The sequence below is a fragment of the Uranotaenia lowii genome, chromosome 1, assembly GCF_029784155.1.
Source record: "Uranotaenia lowii strain MFRU-FL chromosome 1, ASM2978415v1, whole genome shotgun sequence".
Taxonomy (NCBI): domain Eukaryota; kingdom Metazoa; phylum Arthropoda; class Insecta; order Diptera; family Culicidae; genus Uranotaenia; species Uranotaenia lowii.
The window spans coordinates 163,604,128-163,623,518 of NC_073691.1; the positions used below are offsets into that span (position 1 = coordinate 163,604,128).

At 40.9% G+C, this 19,391-nt stretch overlaps 4 protein-coding genes across 8 annotated transcripts in view; 2 read left to right on the top strand and 2 right to left on the bottom strand.

Moving 5' to 3' along the window:
• Positions 1–1,320: 1,320 nt before the first annotated feature.
• LOC129746095 (molybdopterin synthase catalytic subunit 2) lies at positions 1,321–2,256 on the bottom strand. The gene is made up of 2 exons (XM_055739941.1): positions 2,123–2,256; positions 1,321–2,066 (listed from the first exon to the last, which is right to left on the bottom strand). Exons 1-2 carry the CDS (start codon positions 2,249–2,251, stop codon positions 1,728–1,730), a joined length of 468 nt encoding a protein of 155 aa, XP_055595916.1. The 5' UTR covers positions 2,252–2,256; the 3' UTR covers positions 1,321–1,727.
• LOC129746839 (molybdopterin synthase sulfur carrier subunit) lies at positions 2,253–2,784 on the bottom strand. Its single transcript, XM_055741113.1, has one exon. It carries the CDS (start codon positions 2,538–2,540, stop codon positions 2,253–2,255), a length of 288 nt encoding a protein of 95 aa, XP_055597088.1. The 5' UTR covers positions 2,541–2,784.
• A 1,077-nt stretch (positions 2,785–3,861) lies between these two features.
• Positions 3,862–7,834, top strand: LOC129738907 (ribosome quality control complex subunit NEMF homolog). 2 transcript variants are annotated; one of them, XM_055730242.1, is made up of 4 exons: positions 3,862–3,984; positions 4,064–4,139; positions 4,711–5,878; positions 5,952–7,834. In XM_055730242.1, the coding sequence occupies exons 2-4, from the start codon at positions 4,081–4,083 to the stop codon at positions 7,782–7,784; spliced, it is 3,060 nt and encodes a 1,019-aa protein (XP_055586217.1). In that variant the 5' UTR covers positions 3,862–3,984; positions 4,064–4,080; the 3' UTR covers positions 7,785–7,834. The 2 variants fall into 2 exon arrangements, with proteins under 2 accessions (XP_055586217.1, XP_055586216.1); XM_055730241.1 differs by having other exon boundaries at positions 3,875–3,991.
• A 7,416-nt stretch (positions 7,835–15,250) lies between these two features.
• The window catches only part of LOC129747605 (uncharacterized), a 166,815-nt gene continuing 162,674 nt past the window's right edge, over positions 15,251–19,391 (top strand). The window contains exon 1 of one of the 4 annotated variants that reach the window (XM_055743734.1): positions 15,251–15,640. The gene's annotated coding sequence lies outside the window, so the exon portion shown is untranslated. Of the gene's footprint in view, positions 15,641–15,772; positions 15,923–19,391 lie in introns of those variants that run through there. The other 3 variants (XM_055743015.1, XM_055742261.1, XM_055744440.1) reach the window with 3 other exon arrangements.

Here is a 19,391-nt window from a genome sequence, read left to right on the forward strand (position 1 = left end):
AGCTACGTCAAGAATGCAAAGAAGAGAGCTGAACTACATATCTACAAGGTAGATAACTTCCCAAATTGCGATGAGCGACAACAATCGACGGCTAAAACTCGGGCACGGAAGTTCTACGAGAAGATGCTGACAAAATATGGCTGCTGTGTGATGGACGACAAAACGTACATATATAAAAGCCGATTTCAAGCCGATTTTCTGAATCGGGAGTGTAGTTTTCAGTTTAGACGCAATTAATTTTGAAGGGAGATTCGAGTGGTTTTTCTTTTAATTCAAAACTAATATTTTTCTTACCAAAAACTTTTGAACTATTCTGACTTGTAAATCTAAATATTAATTCTTATTTTCTGGTGTAATTCCTGATCTTGAAAATAAAACTGAATTTTGGTTTACCTTTTGTATTTTTCCCAGTTGTAGGTCTAGATTTTTGTTTTTCCCGGTGCTGGAACTGGAACGCGTTTAAGAATTCGTTGAAAATCACACAAACACTACTGTGGAAAGTAAGGTTTTTTTACGCGGTTTTTCTATGCCCGGTTTTTTACGCGGTTTTCAGGAATTAACGCGGTGTTTGAGAGAAATTATTCTAGATTATTCACTTAGAATCTTTTTGAGACCTGAGACCTGAGACCCGAGACATGAGACGTGATACCCGAGAACTGAGACCTGAGACATGAGATATGAAATATGAGACATGAGACCTAAGACCTGAGATCTGAGACATGATATCTTAGACATGATACATGAGACATGGAACCCGAGATCTGAGACCAGAGACCTAGGAACTGAGACATGAGACAAGAGACCTGAGACATGAGACTTCATTTCTCATATCTTAGGTCTCACTGTCATTATATTGTCGTTGCCATGTCATTGTCAATGTCATATCATGTCATTCATGTCAGGTAATCCCTGTTCCAACTTCACAAGTTTTTTTTTACACGGTTTTGCGCAATCAGCACGGGGTACGTATCACAGCGTAGAAAAACCTTACTGTACTCTTTTCCTAAACTCTTTTTCCTGTTCTGAGATAGTCCCGAAATTTCAGTTGTTAATAATACAGGGCAAAAGCCGCGATTAAAAATTGTAAAATTCAGTTAAAGTCCGAAGAAAATGTTTAGAAAAGACAAAAATCGGAATATGAAAAAGATGACGTTAAAAAATAAAGATGAACAGAATGATTTTCTTATCCGATTCACCACATATGATATGGATGCGTACATGTAGATATTTGTAAGTATAAAAATTGTCAACTGTAACGATCCATCATTGATAATGTACCACGGGATGGTGATATCTCGTACGAATGAATACACAGAATCATTGATTGAATCAATTGCACCCGAAGCGCTTATATTCATAGTAGGAAGTGTAAGTTACTTACCTCAACCGAACGACGATGAGATGGCATTTTAATCGTTTCTCTCGCAACCTGTGCGTTTATAAACTGAAGAGTGTTTACAGCAAGTTATGGGTATTTGCTTCCATTCGATGTTAGGTAAGGCCGTTTTGTGCTTCGAAAGCTACCATTATTTGTGTTTGAGACAGACATGAGTGGAATTGTTTATGTTTTTTGCTTTGCAAAAATAGAAAAATATAAACTTTACGTTGTTCTAGACCTGCACCATTTTCACTTATATCAATTAGCGGATTGAAATTTGATATTGCACCATAAGATTTTGTTTGCTTTGCTACGCCGTTTTCCATGCACAACAAAACGTTTCACCCGGTCAAAGAATGTGATTATCTTTAAAGTTTTTCGACCAGGTACATTCTTTGTTCTCTTTCCATTCGGAACTTCCTTGCCCTTCGATGTAATGTTCCTTCTTCCATACCGGGACACTCTTCTTCAGCTCGTTGATCGCAAAATGCACCGCTGCCAAGCTGGCCTCCCGGTGCGGAGAACTGACAGCGATAACGACGGAAGCTTCCTTCACTGGGACCGTCCCTAGCCGATGATACACGGCAATATGCTTCAGATCCGGCCAGCGAGATCGCATGTCTTCGCAAATGTGGTTCATGGATTTCAGGGCCATCGCCTCGTACGCTTCGTACTGCAGCAGTACAACCTGAAACGAAATCAAAAATAAATAATACTGTCCAATAAGATCAAAAACGGTCTTACCGTTTTTCCCTCGAAGCAATCCCGCGTAGTTCCGACAAAAAGCGAGACAGCTCCGCAACTTTCGTGTGTTACCAGCTCACTTATTTCTCCCACCTCCAGCTTGTCGAATGTTAGCTTGAGATAATTCATCCTATCCACCAGCTATCGGAGGAATAACAGCGATTTCGTCCCCGTCCCTCAGGGTTATCCGGGCCGATAAATCTTCACAGTACTGTTCGTTGTGGGCCAGAATCACACAGTCCCGGATGACCAGCAGTTCCGGCCAACGGTCACAGATCGAACCGAGCACTTGGTGCCCACTGAGCGTATCGGCAGCAAGGGGAAAGTCGCTGCAGCTCGAAACGCCAGCAAGCTCCCGCGATTTAGCGAAAAAAAGTAAATTAACGCGTACACCCTTCGACGGATGACCTTGGCTCATACTTTCGTAAAAAAGAAAAAAACGGACCCGTCGTCGAAGCTTTCCGAACCGATTATCGTTAACGATTACGCCCGTTGCATTGCACACACTTCTCTGCCGTAACCGAAAGAAGGAACTCTAGAACACCTCGTGCCTTCCGATCTAGAAATGATAATGATAAGGAAACAGTGATAAGCACAATCTCACCCGCCCCGAGGGTACCTGGCAGCAAAAACTGCAAAAACTACACTGCGATTGATACCGAATTGCGCGGAGACAAAACTTTTGTTGTGGTTTTTAAAAATTCAAACAAAAAAATCCAGGGTTGAAATTTGAAAATTGAAACTCCTTTACGAAGCACATCCTCAAAAGGTCTTGAACACAAATTGAATCAAACAGTTAATAGATGTAAAAGGTTACATTACATATCTCAATTACATATGTAATTTCAAAAAAAATAAAAGCAAATTAGTTTATTTTTTGCTTAGTATGAAAGCAAGTTTTTAAAAAGAAATTGAAACATTTTACTGTTACTAGATTTTTGTTTGTGATTTCTGGCTTTGATTCATTAAATCGCCACATCTTCTTCTTCTTCTTTTTACTTGAACAGCTTCAGCCAGGGAGGTGGCAATCTAGTTCTTCTTTCGAACAAGAATCTTTTTTTTTTCTATCCATCGGGAGAGACGTTTATGGTGTTTTCCTCTCAAAGCAGTACGAAGTCTCAAAAGTCAAAATTTCAACCAATGAGGAATCAGAATGATTGATGTGTTAGTGTGCTATCAACCATACTTCTCTAGCATTTGACGTCTAGTTCGGGTCCTTGACAGCAAAATGTCAGGTTTGTTATGGGCCCACAAAATCGTGGGCCCGTAATTTTGATGGTTGTCAAATTCAATGACAAAGGATAGGGATGCCAGGCTTCAGCCCTTCAGCTCAGGCCGATGACATAGTGAATACGATGCGATGCGATGCGGTGAATGCGATTCAATGCGGTGAACCACATTTGATGAAAATGTAAGTGAATCGCTTAAACCTGACAACGCGGCGAAGGAGATGTCAATTTGTTCCGCCGCTCGAGTTCGCATAGGCTGCGTCCGTAAATTTTCCGCCAATTCGCATCGCATCGCACTCACTATGTCATCGGCCTCAGCCGTTCGGGGGTAAGGGCCAGTAACTAAGACTATATGCCCAAAAAAATCGCCACATCAAATTTTTAAAAGCAAACAAATTTGTCACAAATCTATTTTTTCACACACATTCAGTTTATTCTCCCTTTTAAAAACAATATCGTTATTTTTTGTTCACACCGACGAATCACCCCTCGAAAAGTAAACAAACATTTGTACGGTTCTGTTCCACGCGTTGACATTTTCTTATACCAGCTGCTGACGAATCGTGCAGATTTATCGCAATTTTCGCAACATTTTCGCCAAATGGTGATCAGAATTTCACCATAAATTGATAGGTAAGATGTACGTCTCGCTTATAAACGGATAAGTAATTATCTGGTCTTCAGTTTAGTAAAATAGTTCTACATTTTTCAGATCAACGTAGCATCAAAATGACGAAAACTCGTTTCAACACCTACGATGTGGTTTGCTCGGTGACGGAGCTTCAAAAGTAAGTTTCAATGATGCATCAATCTTTAGTTAGGTAATTCTATGTTTAAACTCTAATTTTGATTTGATCGAAATGCTATATCTATTTTAAATAATTAGTTTATCTTTCTGTTGGATTTGTCGAAAACGACTGGCCAGTACCAAAAAAAAAGTAATTAAATTAAACCATACTTCAAATATCTTTTTGTTAAATTTTGGTCAAAAGATGAAAAAATTGTACCAAATTTTGAACATCTAATCATACGTCAGATGTTCCGATATTCAATTTTTTAAAAAGACTGTTGGAGAATGTGAAAAATGCATATATTGTTTGAATAGCAGGAATATGTATTATGCGTTTGATTTAAGCAGTTTTTTTAAATAAGGGATTTAAAAATTACATTATATCCTTGACACTTACTATGATTTCTGTGTCGATTATTATTAATTATTATTAATATTTATTAATGACCCTTCAACAATTGTCATTCGGGTCAAGCGATTTCTGTGTCGATGAATTGACGTAAAACCAAAGAACAATTATTACAATCACAGTCGGAGCTTTTTAACAGTTCTCGCTTTTAATCCTCCAGGCTCATCGGCATGCGAGTGAATCAAATCTACGACATCGACAATAAGACCTACCTGATTCGGCTGGTACGGAACGAGGAGAAAGTGGTGCTGCTGATGGAATCCGGCACCCGATTCCACACGACGGCCTTCGAGTGGCCCAAGAACATGGCTCCGTCCGGGTTCACCATGAAGCTGCGAAAGCATTTGAAAAACAAACGTTTGGAAAGTCTCAAGCAGCTGGGGGTGGATCGAATCGTTGACTTCCAGTTTGGCTCCGGGGAGGCGGCTTATCACATCATTCTGGAACTGTACGATCGGGGAAACATTCTGCTGACCGACTGTGAGCTGAAGATCCTCAACATTTTGAGGCCGCACGTCGAGGGTGAAGAGTTGCGGTTTGCCGTGCGGGAGAAATATCCGACGGATCGGGCCAAACAGGACAACGGTCCGCCGTCGATGGAAAAATTAAAGGAAACCATCGAAAAGGCCCGCCCGGGTGATACTTTGCGAACGGCACTGAATCCTATTCTTGAGTATGGTGCTTCGGTAATAGATCACGTTTTGCACAAATATGGATTGTATGGGTGCCGAATCGGGGGAGAACCTCAAGAAAATCCCACTGATAAGAAGGCGAAAAAGAAACAAAAAGCCATCGAAAAGGAATTTTCCAAAATTTTCGATCCACAGCAACATATGACAGATCTCATGTGTGCTATTAACGATGCGGAAACTATGTTGCGGAGCGCCATGAAGGAATCTTCTCGAGGTTTCATCGTCCAGAAAAAGGAACTTAAACCTGGCAAAGATGATTTCTATTTCACTAGCCTGGAGTATCATCCGTATCTGTACAATCAAAACAAAAACGAACCGGTGAAGGAGTTCGATTCGTTCACAGCGGCCGTCGATGAGTTCTATTCCACCCTGGAAGGTCAGAAAATCGACCTGAAGGCATTTGCCCAGGAGCGGGAAGCACTGAAAAAGCTGTCCAACGTTCGAACCGATCACGCCAAGCGTTTGGAAGAGCTGACCCGGGCCCAGCTAGATGACCGAAAAAAGGCCGAGCTGATTACCCGGAATCAAAATCTGGTGGACAGCGCACTGCTGGCGGTGCAGAGCGCATTGGCCGCCCAAATGTCCTGGTCCGACATTCAAGACCTGGTGAAGGCTGCACAGGCCAACAATGATCCGGTAAAAATTTCTGTTTTTTTTCAATTTTTTTTAATATTAAGGCTAACGGTTATCTTTTTAACATGTTTAACAGGTCGCTTCCTGCATCAAACAGCTGAAGCTGGAGATCAATCATATTTCGTTGCATCTACGGGATCCGTACGCGGTGTTGGACGAAGACGAAGATGCCGACGACGACGCCGAAGATCGAGAGGATGACGAGGGCAAGCTGGAACCGATGGTGATCGACGTGGATCTGGCGCTAACGGCATTCGCCAACGCTCGGCGCTACTACGATCAGCGTCGTTTCGCCGCCCGAAAGGAGCAGAAAACGATCGAATCTTCGTCCAAGGCGCTGAAGAATGCAGAGAAGAAGACGGCCCAAACGTTGAAGGATGTTCGCACCCAAACGACCATCTCCAAGGCCCGAAAGGTTTATTGGTTCGAAAAGTTCTATTGGTTCATCAGTTCGGAAAACTATTTGGTCATTGGCGGAAGGGATCAGCAACAGAACGAGTTGATTGTGAAGCGGTACATGCGTCCGGCGGACATTTATGTGCATGCTGAAATTCAAGGTGCTTCAAGTGTGGTCATTAAGAACCCTTCAGGAGGAGATATTCCCCCGAAAACGCTTCTGGAGGCGGGAACAATGGCTATTTCCTATAGCGTTGCGTGGGATGCCAAGGTTGTGACTAGCGCTTACTGGGTCAAGAGCGATCAGGTTAGCAAAACGGCACCGACGGGAGAATACCTTACAACCGGTAGTTTTATGATTCGTGGAAAGAAAAACTTTTTACCACCTTGCCATTTGGTGCTGGGACTGAGTTTTATGTTCAAGCTGGAAGAGAGTTCGGTTGAACGCCACAAAGGCGAAAGAAGAGTCAGGAACTTTGATGAGGAATCCGTTATAAGCAAAGATGATCGATCCGAAATATCTGAAGCGGTTGATGAAGAAATTCAACTGGAAGGTGACTCTGATCATGAAGAAAAAGAAGATCAACCGGAAAACCTACCAGATCAAGTTAGATCCCTTTCAATCGATGAAAAAATATCGGAAGAAGAGCAATCGCTATCGGATCAGGAGAAAAAATCCGAAGCAGATTCCGATGACGACGACACTCCCAAATTCCCGGACACGCACATTAAAGTAGAGCATGATACCGGGAAAGTTTCGGTACAAGCCGATCCGGTTCTTCAACGGCTCACCTCCGATCCAGATCCGGATTCAGTGATTTTCCTGGGTGATAGCAAACCTTACATCATAACTCCGGCACCGCCACGGCAGAAACAGGTTCAGAAAAGCAAACAGAAGGCCAAAGATAAGGAACGAGCCCGTGAAGAAGCCGCCGCTCGGCAGAACAGCGAAGCTCAAAAGCAGGGTCAACCGAAACGTGGGCAAAAATCCAAATTGCGCAAGATCAAAGAAAAGTACAAGGACCAAGATGATGAAGACCGTCAGCTAATGATGGATATCCTGAAATCGGCCGGTAACAAACCGAACAAAAACTCACAAGAAACCGAAGCTTCTACAAGTGGGGACCAGAAAAAATACCCTGGCAAAAAACCAACTCCACGCCTGAAGCCAACCTTTGACGAACTGGCCGATGACACGCCGGCTGCCGCCGACGTCGATATGCTCGACTCCCTAACGGGACACCCGGTCGAAGAGGACGAGCTGCTGTTCGCCATCCCAGTGGTCGCCCCCTACCAGTCGTTGCACAGCTACAAGTTCAAAGTCAAGCTGACTCCGGGAACGGGAAAACGAGGCAAAGCGAGCAAAACAGCTTTGCAGATATTCCTGAAGGATAAGCAGTGCAGTACCCGGGAGAAGGATCTGCTCAAAGCCGTCAAGGATGAAACGCTGGCTCGGAACATTCCGGGCAAGGTGAAACTGTCGGCACCCCAGATGCAGAAGGTGAAGAAATAAACGTTACTGTTACAGCTTTAGAACTAAGTTCGATTATTCTTGTTCTGTATTTCATTAAATTTAGAATCAAGAACTTGTGTATTTATTCCGAAAGAAAATATTCACATCTAATGACGTTGATAATCACCTAAGCAAAGTTAGTATTTTATTTTGGACCTAAGGACCAAAGGAAATTTAAAAAAATGGAATTTTAATTGTGATGCCAAGCCAAATAACTAAAAAATGCATAAAATGTCGACATCTAGTGTGATCTCGAAAAAAAAAATTGGTCGAAACGGACTTTCTGGGACTCAGAAATTCGAAATTTTGACAAAAATTATTTTTCGAGATAGCATCAGATCTCGACGTTTCATGTATTTCTAAGTCATTTGGCACAAACTTAGATATGATGATCGGTTTTAAAAATTTAATTATGACATTTTTTACATACAATAGTTGAATTTCCCAAATTTTATACTTTATTGAAAATCAATCAGAAGTATATGGCTGAATATAAAATGGAGTATTAATAAAATTAATACCTTACTTTTTTCTCCATGTTTATTCCATTTTTATTATTTCTGTTATTGTTGTATGTGTTCATAATTTGAACAACATAAAATTAATATTTCGTGAAATGCAAATCAATTTAAAAAATGTTACGGCGTGTTCGTAAACTGATTTGTTTGGGTGATGCATCGATTTTTTCGGTAGATGTCAAATAACCTTCCAATGCTTTTGCATACAGTTTGTTTAATTTACGAACGCCAGCATCCATAGAAAAAATCACTTCGATAGAACAAATCAATTTACGAACACGCCGTTATACATTTTTTCCATACAAATTTGAAACTTTTTCAGGAAAAATACCAAATCATCACGTTTTTTTCGTTCCGCACTGTTCGGGATATTTTCCGAACGTTCTCGCTCATTTAAAACCCGGAAAATTGATAAATTGTTTATGGTTTACGCGTAACACGCACGCTGTTTCAGGCCTAGTTGGGCATTAGGCCTATGATTATAGAAAATGCTTGGAATTTATAACTTGCAGCATCAACCTCTCTTGAGGTGGCAAAAGTTTTTCCGGAGAGAATCCTTTTCGATCTTATCCTTGGTGGAAATCGAAGAGAGAAGCGGAAGAGAGAAATGCAGTGTGAAGAAAACATTGGGGTGCCGTGAGAGGTCTCCCCCTTTCTCTTCTCGTGCGGAGAAAATATTGAAGAGATTTGCATTGTTATCAGCTGGAGAAGTGTTGGAAATTTCGATGAACCTCGTTTGTTAAAATTCAGGATCTTTTTGGAAATTTTAACTGTAAATCTGCAAACTTAAATACGTTTTACATACGTTACATATGTTTTTCGCACAACTTTAAAGCCATCTTCTATAGAGCATTTTAGTCTGGGCTTTTACAACTGTTCGCGCCAAAACGACAGTGCGCGCACAACGCAATTGATTAAGAAATCATGTCGGCCACCAGCAACATTATATTGCTTTATATCTGCCACACGCATCTGCTTGATCACGGCTAGCAGTGCGTGTGTGCCAGATAGGTAGAAAATTGACCGAGAGCCAATCGGTCTGGATCGACAACTGCGAGCTGCCGATAGCCATGTAATAGCGGAAGAGTTAGAACCAATAAGTCACCCGGGTCAGTCAGTCGTATTGTTTTTGATAATTATACAGTCCACTGCGGTCTATTGTCTTGTCTTAATAAATTGTTCCCCGTGACTTTATCACCGAATCGTTCAAGAGCCGTATATTTTTAACCGTCCGAACATCGAACGCAAGGGAAACTTCCGTAGTTTAACCGGACCAGTGAACTTTCGGAGGATTGGCCTCAACAACAACCATTCCACTTTTTTCGGCGCAGAACGCCAGTTTGCTTCAAGCTGCTTACAGTTTCATGGGTCTTCTTACGATTTTGCTTAACTATCGTCCACAATTTTTCGATTGGGCGAAGTTCTGGTGTTTTGTTAGGGTTCATTTCCTTAGGTACAATCTGAATGTTGTTAGCGGCATACCACTCCATGACCTTGTTTCATAATGGCTGGATGCCAAATCGGACCTAAACTGGACAGACAAGTCATGTTTCTACAGGAAAGACAGCAAACGCTTTTGAAAACACTCTTTTACGTAAATTTCCTGGTTGACGGTTCCGGCTGCAACAAAAATGTAGCTTTGCAAGCCTCAGGTATGTAGAGTATATGATAGAGAAATACGTTATATTTTATGAACGGATTTAATAATATCAAAATAATCGAAATGAATCATACGTTGTCTGTGATTTGACGAAAGGAAAGAAAAACATCGAACGAATCTAACCAATACATACCAAAAATTAAATTGTGTACGTGATGCTTGCCGATAGCAAGCGAGAAAAAAAACGACTAGCTAGAGTAAGTCAGTTGATAGAGTATTGCGGTATCGAACGGTGCGTATGCGAGCGATCTCGAGAAGCATTTCCGAATGCGCAGCGAGAAAATATCCTCCGGACTCGACAAGGTACAGATAGCTTCCCCAATGAGATATTTCTTGGCAAACTTTGATAGTTTAATTTACTTAAAAATGTCTGCCACCTCCCATCCGGTTGCTGTATAAAACTCTTGTCCCAGAAGCTGTCTTTGTCTTGATGCCAATGACCGACCAAGGGGGAAACCTACAGGATAGTCATGGAAAAAAAAACAAAAGCGGTAGCGCACCACCTGAAATGTGCCCCAACAAGCTGAGGGAAATGACGAGAGCTGATTCCTCAACATAATATCAATAGCTGCCCGCACGTCCCGTACGATTGGGATACGAGCGAGGAGGAGTAAATATCGTTGGAAGAACTGCGCGACATCGCCAAATCCCTTCAGCTGGAAAAGGCTCCGGGTCCAGATGCTATCCCGAACATTGCAGTTAAGGCCGCGATTATGGAATTTCCCGCAATGTTCCGATCGTCACTGCAAATTTGTATTGAGAAAAGGATGTCTCCAGAGGTTTGGAAACGGCAGAAGCTGGTTCTGCTGCCCAAACCAGGAAAGCCATTGGGGAGCCCATCCGTTACAGGCCAATGTGCCTACTAGATACGGTTGGAAAGGTTAAAAAAAAGGTGAACTTGAATCGTATCCAGCAGTACACCGACGACGAAAGCGGATTGCCCAACAATCAATTCGGCTTTCGAAAATGGCGATGCACATAATCGACGCCATTCGAACTGTCATCGAAGCGGCTGATAAAGCCAGACTGAAGAAGAAAAGAGGGGATCGTTTTTGTGCGGAAGTAACACTGGACGTGCGTAACGTCTTTAATAGTGTCAGCCGGGCAGCGATTGCATCATTCGTTTATAAAAATGAGGATACAAAAACATCTCTGGAGATTAAGTGTAAAGCTATTTCCAGAACCTTAAGCTACAATACATGACGAGCGAAGGATTTCAGGAAATGGATGTTACAGCTGGAGTACCGCAAGGGTCGATACTGGGCCCGGTCCTGTGGAATATTACGTACGATGAGGTGCTAACATTGAGCCTGTCAGAGGGAGTAAAGTTGGTTGGTTTCGCGGACGACGTCGTGCTACTAGCAACGTGTTACTCAACAGGAATCGTCCAGCTGAGAGCTTCAGAGGCTGTAGAAGCGGTAGAGAGCTGTTTGCAGTTGGCTCACCACAAAACCGAGTTGGTCCTGATATCAAACCTGATTTCACCGCAAACAGGCAGGATTACAGTTGGATCATGCACCATCGAATCAAAGCGCAAGCTTATATATTTGGATGTGATGATTGACGATCGGTTCAGCTTTGAAAAAAACGTCGAGTATGTGTACAAGAAGGCGGCAACAGCAACGGCTGCACGTACAAGGATAATGGCGAACAACTTGGGGATTCGATGTAGTCAGCGGAGGATGATTTCGAGTGAGTTTCGTCAATCCTTTGGTTTGGAGGGGCGGCCTAGAAATCTGGTCTTAACATCCAGTGTAACCAGCAGAAGCTGAACAGTGTACAAAGGGAATGAATTTGAGGGTCATCAGTGTATCCCGCACCGTTTCGTCGGAGGCTGCATGCGTTGTAGCGAGAGTCATGCCCATCTCAGTTTTGTTGGGGGAGGACTCCTATTGCAACGAAAATAGAGTTAGCTCTATGGCCAACTGGCAGCAGCTGTGGGACAGCTCAGAAAGAGGAAGGTGGACCCATCGTTTGATCCCAAACATCAAGGAGTGGATGGAGAGAAAGCATGGCGAAGTGGATTTCTACATGACGCAATTCCTGACTGGTCATGGATGCTTCATGAAGTATCACCACAGATTCGTACATGCGGCCTCGCCGGTCTGTCGTTGACGAGACACCCGAATACGTGGTATTCTATTGTCCAAGATTTGAAGAGGAACTTGCCAACATAATCGCCGCCTGCGGACCAGAAACGACAGCGGACAACGTGTTGCAGAAGATGTGTGATGACATCAACACATGGCAGGCAGTCAGTGATGGGCTCGCCCGGATAATGACTGCTTTGCAAAGGAGTTGGAGACTGACGCAAATTGCGATTGACGTAGGATAGCGTAACTTAACTTTAATTAGCTTAATCGGAAAGCTATCAAATGAACTACGCTAAACAATCAGCGTAGCCGATCGGACCACGACGTGAAGATGATCTCGGCCGGTCAGGATGATATTTAATTTAAATTTGAACTTCTAAGCGAGTGTTGCATTAGTAGCGCGTATGCGTGAATTAGACTTCCTTCCGAAGTATTGCCTTAGGACAGGTACCGGTTTGGGAAATGGTCTGAGGCTCCAGGTGAAGTTTAAAGCGTATGTATATACGGATGCGTATGTATATAACGAGTCGACCCATTAAAGGGTGATACGGTCAAATTTTGGTCAATATCAACTTGACGTATTTCTTTCAATTTAGCATTTAAAAAACCTGAACACCCCTCATTTTGAAGGTGTGTGTGTGTAGAATGTTGCTCCTATTTTGATTTTGGAATTCACTCTTCAGTTGTTAAAATGCCGCCCAAGGAAGAAGAGCAGCGTATCAAAACTTTGCTCGCGCATAGCGAAAATCCGAGCTACTCGCACGCAAAGCTGGCAAAATCGCTAAAAGTTGCCAAATAAAGTGTTTGGAGAACGTTTGCCGACAGGCAGGAAATCTGGATCGGGGGAAAATCGAAAACCGGAAGCCGCTGAGACGACAATAAGAGTTGCCGGTAGTTTCAAGCGAAACCCTAACCTCTCTCTCCGAGATGCCGCAAATAAGCTGGGTGTATCGTCTACAACCGTGCATCGAGCCAAAAATCGAGCTAGACTATCGACTTACAAGAAGGTAGTGACTCCAAAATACGACGGCCAAAGCGCGATCCCGGAGGCTGTACACGACGATGCTGACAAAGTTTGACTGCGTGGTAATGGACGACGAAACCTACGTCAAAGCCGACTACAAGCAGCTTCCGGGACAGGAGTTTTATACGGCAAAAGGAATGGGAAAGGTAGCAAATATTTTCAAACACATGAAACTGTCAAAGTTCGCGAAGAAATATTTGGTTTGGCAAGCCATCTGTACCTGTGGCTTGAAAAGCAGCATTTTCACAGCTTCCGGGACTGTCAACCAAGAAATTTACGTGAAAGAGTGTTTGAATAAAGGTCTGCTGCCTTTCCTGAAGAAACACGGTTGTTCCGTACTGTTTTGGCCGGATTTTGCATCTTGTCATTACGGTAAAAGGCCATGAAGTGGTACGCCGCCAACAACCTATAGGTGATTCTCAAGGGCAAGAACCCTCCCAACACGCCAGAGCTCCACCCAACTGAGAAATACTGAGCTATTGTCAAGCAGAACCTAAAGAAGACCAAAAAACTGCTAAGGAGGAGCAGCAGTTCAAGGCAAACTGGCTTTCTAGGGCGAAGAAGGTGGACAAGGTGGCTGTCCAAAATCTGATGGCGGGGGTTAAGCGTAAGGCCCGGCAATTCGGATTTGGAAAAGTGGAAGCCTAACTGAATATTTTTCCTGAATTTTATATTAATTAAACTTGGAAAAGAAATTTAATTCGATTTTTAAAATAAACGATTTCACCGATTTACACGCGTTTCCCCTTGACCAAATTTTGACCGTATCACCCTTTACGTCGATTTGATGTCCCATCAACCTTAACACTTTTGATGTACAAGCGGTATAATTATCTGTGGAAATTAAGTTTTTAGAAGCCATTGAAAGATATACGGATACACCGAATATGTATATACCTTTAAATTTAGGTGATTGCGTAGCGTTTCCAATATTTCTACCTATTAGATATTTTCTAAATCATTCAACATCATTCGAAAAAGTTATTATTGTATCAATTTCATAAACAAATATTTGGCCTATTTGACTGAATACTTGGAGCAAGTTCACTGGTGTTGAGAAAAAGTGGTAGAAATTTTGACATTTTTAAAATGTTACCATGCAAAAATGTTTTCAAGATCTTTGGGCGTTGTATTTTTTACAGCACTGTTTCTATTTCAGACGTATTTTATAAAAATATTGCTATTTTTGCACCACAGCATGCGAAACTACAACACGTGTTGTTAAAAACTTGAAGGCCACAGATCTTGAAAATGTTTTTCATGGCAAAATTTTCAAAATGTGCAAAAAGCGACAAAATATGCACCATTTTTTCCCAACACCAGTGAACTTGCTCTTAGCTCAAATATAAGGTGCACCTAGTATTCGGATTAACGAATTTTGGGCGGTATTCGGCGCCGAATATTCGGTATATCTCTAGTTAGTCGTATCTCGAATTATCTAACCGTCTTCAAAGGAAACGTGCTAAATAACGTCTAGAGTAAGAAAAACATGTTTCGACTAATGTGCACAAATGTTGGAGTTTTTTTTAAATTTCTTTATTTGAAATGGCTTAGACCTTTAAATTTGACGGAGCCAAAATCGGGGATAAAATGTTGGATTTAAAAAAAGGGGTTTTTGCAGTTTCGCTAAAATCCATGATTTCGAAATTCTACACAAACTTGAGCGTTTGGTTAAAGACCTGAAACGATCCAAAATTTGGCATGGGGCCTTCTGCAAGGCCAAGGTAGACTTCGCTTCGATTCGGGGAACATCAATTGGAAAATGAAATACCTATAGATATAAAATCAAATAATTTCAGGTCCATTTGTAAAACTATTATTTAGACATCTTTTAAATTCTGGCACCCCAAAAGAAGGCACACAGCCAGTGAGTGAGAGAGAATTTTCCTCTCTGGTGAGTTTTTCACGAAAAACAAACATCTCGCATTCCCTTTCTTCGAGAATTATCCTGCTGGAGAGCGTGGTCCTTGGAAAAGAGTAAGGAGCAGGAAAATGCACAGAACACCACTTGGGGGTGCCGCAAGGCGGTGCATGTATTTTGATTTTTCGCTCTTGTCCCCCTTCCTACCGTAAAAATTTGGTATTTTCTCTTTAGCCAATGGAGGGTGGTATCCATCTGACTTCCAAAGGATAAAACCTTCTATGGAAGCAGGAACCAGCCCACAACTTTCGCCGCCTGGCAGCAGATTGCGTTTGTCCGCGGGCAGAGAAGGAGCTCTCCACTTATTCTGGAATACGCGTGTGGGCCATCCGTGTTGTGCGTTTCGTTCCGAGGGTTTTTTTTTTCTCGAGCTATGGCCATGCCGTCGGATTGCTGCTGATTTTTATTGAAGTTTTTCGGTCTGGAACAAGCGATTCTGGCAGCTGATCGTTAGCAGAACGGTCTCGATGGAGTGAATAATTAAGTTGGGCCTAGGGTTAAACGAAAAACAAACAGTCAAGTTTTGCTTTTTTCGCTAGCGAAAAAGTGTACGAAAATTGTGTAAGTGCCTGGTGGATTAGAAGCTGGTCAACCTAACTGTGAATGATTGATGAGTTCCGCCATCGATGGGAATGGTTAGGTCCTGGAGAGATGGCCAAAATAGGCTTGGAATTTTGGGACCGAAAAAATGAAAATTCACACCTTCTTTTAGAGAACGAGCAGAAATGTTAACTACGCCTTTGCATAATCAATAGAAAAATTCTGATTACCGGAAAGGATACAAACTGATAATCACTCAACACTCCCTGGAAGTATTCATCGAAAGCAGGAATTTCTAAAGTGGGTGGTGCTGACAATTGTCAAATAGAGATACGAATAGCAGGAATCCATTTTGCCATACCAACAAAATTTGGAGCTGAAAGTAGGTACTTCAGTCCGGACCGACAAACCCCAAAACCATACAGTTTAAAGTTAACAGGTTCGCCTTTGATTAAACCATCTCAACCAGGTTATCGGTCCTGGGAAATGTTTCCAATAATCCTTAAATTCCCGAGTGTGCTAGAAAATGTCAAAATTTTCATACATAAAATATCGATCGCCCAATTCGCAGTTAGTTACAGTGATGGTGTTGAATTGCTGCCAGTCAGTGTGCGAGGTCTTGTGTCTTTTGTGTTGTGCGACCAGAAAAAAGGAAAATCCTGCACACACACATTTGCAAACTCGGTCCAAAAGTGCACCAATACCAGGGAACATGCTCGTGTAGAATGACCGTGGAAAACGTGGGGCGCACACAAACACATGGAACGCTGCTACCGACAACATCCGACAGCCAAAGTCAACAGCAAAGGAAGGAAAAACTTCACAACAACAAAACTTAGCACCGACCCCCTTGAATTGAATCCTTACGCGAATGCGGCTGGGAGTAAAGAACAGATTTTCGCCACAGTTGGTTCCAATTAAAGGGGGAACACTCTGTGATGATCAATGTTGTCGGTGGATAATTTTGCCAGATTTATTGCCCCATTTTTGCCAATTTACTTGAAACTGGAATCGGAAGCGGAACTCAATCAGATTTAAGATCGCTAAAGTGATTATAAAACTATTAGAAGCAAAAGTGGCAGCTTAATTTGAATTTCTAGTGTTTCGAGTTGAAGCTCCCCAATTTCAAATTTAAAAATACTTTTTGATACTAAATTCTGTTGAATTCTGATTCTAAAATCTGATTCTGAATTCTGATTCTAAATTCTGATTTTGAATTCTGAATTCTGATTCTGAATTCTGATTCTGAATTCTGATTCTGAATTCTGATTCTGAATTCTGATTCTGAATTCTGATTCTGAATTCTGATTCTGAATTCTGATTCTGAATTCTGATTCTGAATTCTGATTCTGAATTCTGATTCTGAATTCTGATTCTGAATTCTGATTCTGAATTCTGATTCTGAATTCTGATTCTGAATTCGGATTCTGAATTCTGATTCTGAATTCTGATTCTGAATTCTGATTCTGAATTCTGATTCAGAATTCTGATTCTGAATTCTGATTCTGAATTCTGATTCTGAATTCTGATTCTGAATTCTGATTCTGAATTCTGATTCTGAATTCTGATTCTGAATTCTGATTCTGAATTCTGATTCTGAATTCTGATTCTGAATTCTGATTCTGAATTCTGATTCTGAATTCTGATTCTGAATTCTGATTCTGAATTCTGATTCTGAATTCTGATTCTGAATTCTGATTCTGAATTCTGATTCTGAATTCTGATTCTGAATTCTGATTCTGAATTCTGATTCTGAATTCTGATTCAGAATTCTGATTCTGAATTCTGATTCTGAATTCTGATTCTGAATTCTGATTCTGAATTCTGATTCTGAATTCTGATTCTGAATTCTGATTCTGAATTCTGATTCTGAATTCTGATTCTGAATTCTGATTCTGAATTCTGATTCTGAATTCTGATTCTGAATTCTGATTCTGAATTCTGATTCTGAATTCTGATTCTGAATTCTGATTCTGAAATCTTATTCTGAATTCTGATTCTGAATTCTAATTCTGAATTCTGATTCTGAATTCTTATTCTGAATTCTGATTCTGAACTCTGATTCTGAATTCTGATTCTGAAATCTTATTCTGAATTCTGATTCTGAATTCTGATTCTGAATTCTGATTCTGAATTCTGATTCTGAATTCTGATTCTGAATTCTGATTCTGAATTCTGATTCTGAATTCTGATTCTGAATTCTGATTCTGAATTCTGATTCTGAATTCTGATTCTGAATTCTGATTCTGAATTCTGATTCTGAATTCTGATTCTGAATTCTGATTCTGAATTCTGATTCTGAATTCTGATTCTGATTCTGAATTCTGATTCTGAATTCTGATTCTGAATTCTGATTCCATCCACTTAGCAGGACCTTGGGGCAACAATTCATGTCGTTGCGTCGAAACAGGCCAAAAATAAATTTGATTTAATCCACTCAAAAATGCTTTTATTCAAGCCATATGAGTTTTTTTTCCCGAATTGCACATCGATTACCCTTCCTTCTTTTTGAAATGTTTCAAAAACCAAGGGGAGAGATAAATAAAGTTTGAAGTACATATTTTATGTAAATTTCGAAAAAAAATCAAATATCTAAAGGATTACGAGATCAAAAAACAAATTGTGGAAGACTGGAGTTATTTCACCTTTAGAATTCTTGATTTTATTGAATTTTTCTATAACAAATTATTTCATTTATAGGTTTTGTGCAATGGTATAGCATGCAATTTTGTTGTATACAAGATTTGGTGCAATTTATTTGTACTTCGCATTATCTTTTATTATCCCCCCATCGCGATGTTCCAGCTCCGAGTGACAAAAGAAGTATTTGAAATTTGTTCCGGCCTTATTGTTATTCGAACGTCTGATGACCGGGGGCAGAAATGTAGCTCGAAACGTTAGCTAATTTTGCAAGGGAGACTTCCTCCCTTCGCTTTAAAATTGGATGAATTCTTCAATGTAACACATAATTTTAGATGATCGCTTGAAAATTGATCGACTGTTGCTTTTGTATGAGATCTTTCGAGTCGAGGATTACTTAATTTCCACGGAAAATCTTATTTGTTTTATGAAATTAGCAAAAGCCACAAACAATATGTGTTTATTGTTAGATATTTTAGAGTATTAAAATATTGAAACTTCTACTTTAAAAAAATCTATTTGGTCACTGGTGTCATAATTTATTTGAAAGCTGTGGGCTTTCAAATGTGTAATCACATTTGAAAGTCAAAAGTGAATGTTGAGTAACGAAATTTCTGGCTCACATAGCCTTTGAAAATGCTTCTTCAGTTGGTCGAATCTATACAGGACATTCATTCATCTTTCCATACAAACCGATGTGGTGCAGAAACATTGGCGGTGGCGTTACCAATCCACAGCCTTGATTACATTTCAATTCGCTTGATTCCGCATGGTTCATTTTCATTTCCTCCTGGTCAATCAAAGGTCCCATATAAGGTTCCATAATACAGGAAGGTAGGAATGTTTGCAGGTCTGTCAAGTTTCATGAACATAAGTGCCACCTACGACAACACATCAAAATCCTCAACAACAACATCAACTACCAGACCGGTTAGCAGCACTCAATCATTCGGTGTCACAGTCAGGGCCGTGAAGTGGGCTTCACGATTCGTGCAACACATTTCCCCCCGATAAAGCCCAGCTTATTTATGGTCCGCCAAGTGGTTGCTCGATGTGTGAGAATTGAGGATATTTCAAAAATAGAGTTTGGACATTTGCAAAATATTAACTTACCAAGGTACCTCTTTTTCAGTTTACAACTAATTTTAGAATATTAAATTACGAGAATCGAGATAATAAAACGGTCAAAAAATTTATTGAACGACAAATCA

Bases quoted from the DNA above. Each gene is read 5' to 3' on its own strand.
- LOC129746839 (XM_055741113.1), bottom strand. From the start codon at position 2,540: ATGAGCCAAGGTCATCCGTCGAAGGGTGTACGCGTTAATTTACTTTTT.
- LOC129746095 (XM_055739941.1), bottom strand. From the start codon at position 2,251: ATGAATTATCTCAAGCTAACATTCGACAAGCTGGAGGTGGGAGAAATA. The intron at 2,067-2,122 runs GTAAGACCGTTT...ATTTCGTTTCAG, and splicing joins ATTGCTTCGAGGGAAAAACG to GTTGTACTGCTGCAGTACGA.
- LOC129738907 (XM_055730242.1), top strand. From the start codon at position 4,081: ATGACGAAAACTCGTTTCAACACCTACGATGTGGTTTGCTCGGTGACG. The intron at 4,140-4,710 runs GTAAGTTTCAAT...TTAATCCTCCAG, and splicing joins TCGGTGACGGAGCTTCAAAA to GCTCATCGGCATGCGAGTGA. The intron at 5,879-5,951 runs GTAAAAATTTCT...CATGTTTAACAG, and splicing joins CACAGGCCAACAATGATCCG to GTCGCTTCCTGCATCAAACA.